Source organism: Formica exsecta, unplaced genomic scaffold (genome assembly GCF_003651465.1).
Source record: "Formica exsecta isolate Colony F162 unplaced genomic scaffold, ASM365146v1 scaffold83, whole genome shotgun sequence".
NCBI classification, from domain to species: Eukaryota; Metazoa; Arthropoda; class Insecta; order Hymenoptera; family Formicidae; genus Formica; species Formica exsecta.
The window spans coordinates 2,187,241-2,192,988 of NW_021853600.1; the positions used below are offsets into that span (position 1 = coordinate 2,187,241).

At 34.0% G+C, this 5,748-nt stretch overlaps 1 protein-coding gene across 2 annotated transcripts; it reads right to left on the minus strand.

Annotated features, from left to right (window-relative positions):
- Positions 1 to 1,026: 1,026 nt before the first annotated feature.
- LOC115244711 (ankyrin repeat domain-containing protein 17-like) lies at positions 1,027 to 1,908 on the minus strand. Of its 2 annotated transcripts, XR_003885416.1 has the most exons (3): positions 1,630 to 1,908; positions 1,289 to 1,516; positions 1,027 to 1,198 (listed from the first exon to the last, which is right to left on the minus strand). XR_003885416.1 is itself a non-coding variant. In XM_029822599.1 (2 exons), exons 1-2 carry the CDS (start codon positions 1,825 to 1,827, stop codon positions 1,352 to 1,354), a joined length of 363 nt encoding a protein of 120 aa, XP_029678459.1. In that variant the 5' UTR covers positions 1,828 to 1,908; the 3' UTR covers positions 1,027 to 1,351. The 2 variants fall into 2 exon arrangements, 1 of the variants encoding a protein (XP_029678459.1); XM_029822599.1 differs by having other exon boundaries at positions 1,027 to 1,516.
- Positions 1,909 to 5,748: the final 3,840 nt, after the last annotated feature.

A 5,748-nucleotide genomic window follows, 5' to 3' on the forward strand; every position in this document is an offset into this window, starting at 1 on the left:
AAATTAAACATTTAATTTGACAAACTGTTACAAATCGATATCATTCTCGATATCTTTTTAAAGAACGCATATTTTTAAAAAAATTTTAGGATCTAAAATATCAAAGTAATAAAATACTTTTAAATGTCAAAAGATTTTTATCAGATCAGCATTGTAAAAATATTTTTTTTTATGACGTAAACCCGCGAAAATTATTTTTAATACACTTTTAAACTAATTCAAAATAATTTCAAGCTTTTTACACGTAATTACCTTATGACAGGCATAATTAATAAAGCGCATTTCTTAGCACGTCCCTGCACTTGAAGGCGAGCTTCAATACAACACTGCATACGTTTAGCTAAATTACACTCTATATACACCGTTATTATTTCACGGATGCCGCTGATGCGCCCTCTCACGTCTGACGCCTTTTTCTCATCTCCCTCTCCCTGGACCCCTTCGTCACGGACTGCCTGAAGCCCTTGCTGTGGCCCGACGAAAAAGCGGCGGATCACGTACCGCGGTAGGTAGGTAGGTAGATACGTACCTGCTCGTATCACTTCTTGATTGCGCGCAACGTGGGTGAAAAAATGCGCGCATGCGAGCGCCGATGCATGCGCAAGGCGGTGACGAGTAAATATTATCATATAGCTCGCATACGTGATTCACACACGGCGTGCCATTAACCCTCTCAAAAAAGTGGTCGCATTTGAATCCGCATATATACGTTATTATTTCTTTCTTTTGGAAACACACATTTACGTGTGCAAAAAGATCACGGTTTAATCTTCTCAAAATATTTTATTGTGACTACAAAATAACTTAGTTTCTGGTTTTTACTTAATAGTATTTTAGAAACTAGAGTTGCGTATAATATCTTTATCTAGTATTAAAATAGAATATATATGTCTGAGAGCTAAAAAAGGTCAAGATTCTCTATATAAAATTCATTGACAATATTATAATTAATAATGTTTTAAATGTTTCATTTAAAGTTAAAAAGAGATAAAGAATAGAAAAAAGAAAGAGATAGAAGTTTGAGTTGAAGATTTGGCATGCATCTTTGCTGACGGTTAGGTATATATTGATAACTATACTGCTGCTGTTGTTGTTGTGGTAATATTGTTAATGCGGATGTGCTCTGGATGGCACTCATGGAATGAGAATTTGAAGATTGATCACTTTTTGCCCCTTCTATCAGTATGGTGGAGTTATCCTATAATACATTAGATTACATATTAATGAAAGTTATATAAATATTGATACTTCATCATATTTTTATCTAAATATTTCAAATACAACATACCTTAAAATTTTGGGAAGATTTTGCTTTAAGCAGGTCTATTATGTCAAAATGGCATCATGATCATCAAAATGGCAGCAATTTCATGGATGCCAATGAAAGAGGAGTATGATCATCATTTGTTCGTCGATTAACATCAGCACCCATTGAAATGAGGAATTCAACTATCTGCAGATGACTTGCTCTGCACGCTCTCATAAGTGGAGTTCTATCACCCTCTGATCTATGTTCCTATAATACAGAATAAATTAATAGATAATTCGTACTTCTATATAAAAAAAAATTTGCAAATCCATAATTAAGATAATTAATCCATGATTAAATCCATAAAAAATAAAACATACCAGATCAGCGCCATATTGCAGTAACAGCTTAACGACTTCATCATGACCATTCTCACAAGCGTATGACAAAGGTGTATCCCCCGTTTGCGTTTGAATATTAGCATTCACACCAGCTTGCAATAAAGATCGCACTTGATCTGTAAAACCATTCCGTGCGAACATGATTAGATCACGACCATTTTTTGAGGTAGCATCCATCGCCAAGATCTATTTTATAAAAAGGGGCAGTTATATAAAAGATCTATACATTTTCGATAATAAAACAATAACTGGATGAATTAAAATAATGCGCAGCAAGTTTTTTTTTCCAGTCACACTAAATCCCACTAAAAAAAACCTCACAAAGATAAAAAAAATACGCCAAGTATATATCTAAAAAATAATTTATAAAAAATTTTTCCTAAATAATAAGAAATAAAAACTAAGTTTTAAAAATGGGCGCTCGGCGCCTCTGCCCCTGCCAGGCCGATGTTCGCCGGGCGGCAGACTTCCGGCGGTCTACTGCCGGGTAACAATGGGTCACCACGGGTCGTATGTACTGTGTTAGAGTGGCGTAAGGTGCGAGGTCTGAATAGCTCAGTGGTAAGAGCAGTTGCCCGGAAAGCGAAAGACTCGGGTTCGATTCCCGATTCAGCCACTTGTACCTCGCATATTTTTTCAGACCCGCAAATGTTGTTTTCTAACAATTATTTGTCGGGCTGAGGAAGTGTGTAAATGCCCTACACAGACACGTCTTTTGATTGCTTGCAAGATGCAATACTCGTGTATCATTCAGTTTATTATTCAGTGTATAAAAGTATTAAAAATTAAATTAAAAATTAAATTAAATAATATAATAAAATTATTGGATAGTGAATGTTTATAAAATATTATACATATATCAAAAGATATCAAAACAAATCATGAAATACCTCATAATTCTACTTTATGCTTTCATATACAGGATGTTTTAGAATATTCCTAAAGCTATGAGTGTATAATCAAATTGAGACAATGAAATTTACAGCAGACAATCTATAAAATATCAACTTTCTCGAGAGAGAGGATTAGTTTTCTTGAGTAACAACAAATTTCATCCGTATTCAATATTTCTATGATAGATCGACTTATAATAATATATATATATACAATACAGTATATATTTTGTCAATTTTACATAAATATAAAAACCTCCTTTCATGTAAAAGAAATAACGCTCTCTCTCTCTTTCCGTTAAATAAATAAAATATTGCTAGTAATACTTAAAAAAATTAAGCTGCTATTTGAAAGATTATTACGATCATGCGACACCGAAAAAGGAGAAAATAAATATACGAAAGAGAAAAATATAAATTTAAAAGAGAGAAAAAGAAAATGTCAGGGAAAATGTAAAGAGTTACACTATGAAAAAATTATCCTTATTAATGGGTCAAAGTTTGCAGGAATTATACTGCGACTGTAAGAATGCAATACCTGAGCGCATTTTTCTTCAAAAAAGTTTTATTGCGCGTGAATTATATTTAATGCGAAGACTTCTGCAGAAATTGTTGCTTCGCGAAAATTATTTTGTTTCTTTGGATCTTTTTTCAAGAAATATCACCTAAATGTATAATAGTGCAATAATTTATCCATGTATAATTTCTTTAAGTATGCTGGGGCTGCCCCAAAAAAATAACATTTAAAATGAACATCGTTTATTGAAAAATTTAATTAATAATCTAATAATTTAATTATCAAAACAGTTAATAAAATAATACTTTAATCATTAAAGCTTATTAATGATTCATTAGTCGACTAAGAAATCTCTTCTCTAAATCAAGGTGCTAAATTATGCACTCATCAGAAGGATACATGATAATATATCAGACAATGTACATGTTTATATTTCAACCCGATGATTAAATCTCATCAGGATAACACCGATTAACAGGCTGGATTCCTCCAGCCAGTCCTCGCAGTTTTTATCTTCGGGATGGGATGCCTCGATGCCGCTGCATAAATTAACCATAATTACAGTTTATACATATTATCATTATATTGCGTCGAATTACACTTTATTAATATTATTATTTCGCGAGTTCTTCTCGTTCTGCCGACGCCTTATTCTTCCCGACAGCAAAAAGTACAGATCACCATAACATCTCTCATGCTAATATAATCGCATTTTTTTCTTGCATTTCGCCCGTTGCAAATATTTATTTTGATTTTTAAAAATAAAATATTGAATTAGTTCAGAAATGTGTTATACAGATCGTAATGATTGAACGATGACATTAATATGTTTACATTGTACAAATTTTACAATTTTTATGGGTTTTATATGCATGTACCAATTAATCATTAGGTCGTAAATTTGCTGTATTTATGCAAATAATTTCCTATTTATCTTCTTACTATTGGTCATGCAAGAATCGAGCTGCGTGAAGCGCTATATTCTTTGCGAAGTGTATAATCTTCGATCGACGATAAAAACAGCTAACAAATCAAGACGCGCGAGCGGCATTGGATTAGACAGATCTCTCTGGTCTATTATTCATCGAAGTATATCACACCGCCGCGTTGCACCGGGCGCATAAATATGCGCCGTCATCTCGACCGGAGAATTTGTATCTCCCTGCAGTATGCTATCCGCGCTAATCGATAGATTTGAAAGTCATGGCGCGCGCGTCGTCCATTTGAATTTCAGATGCGAGATCGCGGGAGCAATATGACAACCTTAGCCGGTGCTTTTCAACCATCCCCGATCCCCGAGCCGAGACCGGAAGGCCCACGAAAGGAGGAAGCAAGAAAATGACTAACACACAACGGGTGAATGAATAGACAGTAGGACCTTATCATCGGACGTTGTGATAAGTTCCGCAAGCGCATTCTGCTGGCTTGTAAATCTCTGCCGACCGACTGGGGCTGTTAACCGGGAATCATGCGGTCTTAGAAATGCGTTGGAAATTAATCCATTTACGATCAATGAATATAATTTTTATAAAAACGAAGAGAAAGATGAAAGGTTTCATAAATATTTTTACGACAAACTAGATTTAAAAAATCAGCAACATTGATATTTTCAATATACACAGAGATTTTCATTATTCGCAAAAGATTATTTCCACCTTTGTTCCATTTGTTCGTGATATCGTAACAAAGATCTCGACGCAAACCTCCAATAAAGGCGCGTCGGGACATCGAATGATTCCTCGAGGAAGCAACGTCCTGAAAGTTACAAAAGGCCTCCTCCGTTCTAAGTAATCAGACATGCAAAATTCTTCTTTTGTGCCCCCCTACTCCTCTCATCCTCCGTTTCGCCCCCTTGAGCTTCCAACTGAAGCTCTCTTTTTCTCATCGCCTTAATCAAACCGTCGTTTGATTTTGATGATACTTTTAGATATCCATTTGATAATCCAACAACCACAGCGTTATCTTTCTACGGAAACATAACAACTGTCAAGCTCATTAGCTGACTCAAAACGTAATATACCGTCTCTCTACTTTCTATACATATATATTTTCCTTCGCAAAAAACCACATTAATCCCTTGTCCTCTCATCTTTTTCTCGCGCCGCAAAAGTTTTTATTTACGTAGTAATCAAACGAAAATGTCAGATAAGATTATAAATACCGATTTGATAATTTTGTCAAAAATGATTTCTAACATATACAAAATATTCTGTTTGTATATATAACAATTTTTTTACAAATTCATAATATTTATATTTTTAAACGGTGATCCAAGATTATTAAATATTATTCAAAATTCAATTCTGAAAATCAATTCTATATAAAAAATATTATCATAATCCTCCAAATAATATTATATTAAACTGTATTCTTGAAAAAAGAGATTTAAAAAAAAAATATAATGATTGATATTTATCCTCAATAAACCCTTTATATATTCTGCTATTAATATTTTATAATACACAACAATTAATAAATGGTAATGGTGAGCTCGTTTATGAAACATCGGACATTATTGGGTCGCACGCGAGTTTCCGCTTTAAAAAGATTTATTTATCGGCCGCCATGCGAACCGGCAATTAATTATCTCGTCCTGGGTAACGACCGGCGGAATGAGAGGGCAAAATTAATTCAATTTAATACACGCGCGAGTATTCGCGATCGCTCTCTTCCTCTTTCTCTCTTTCC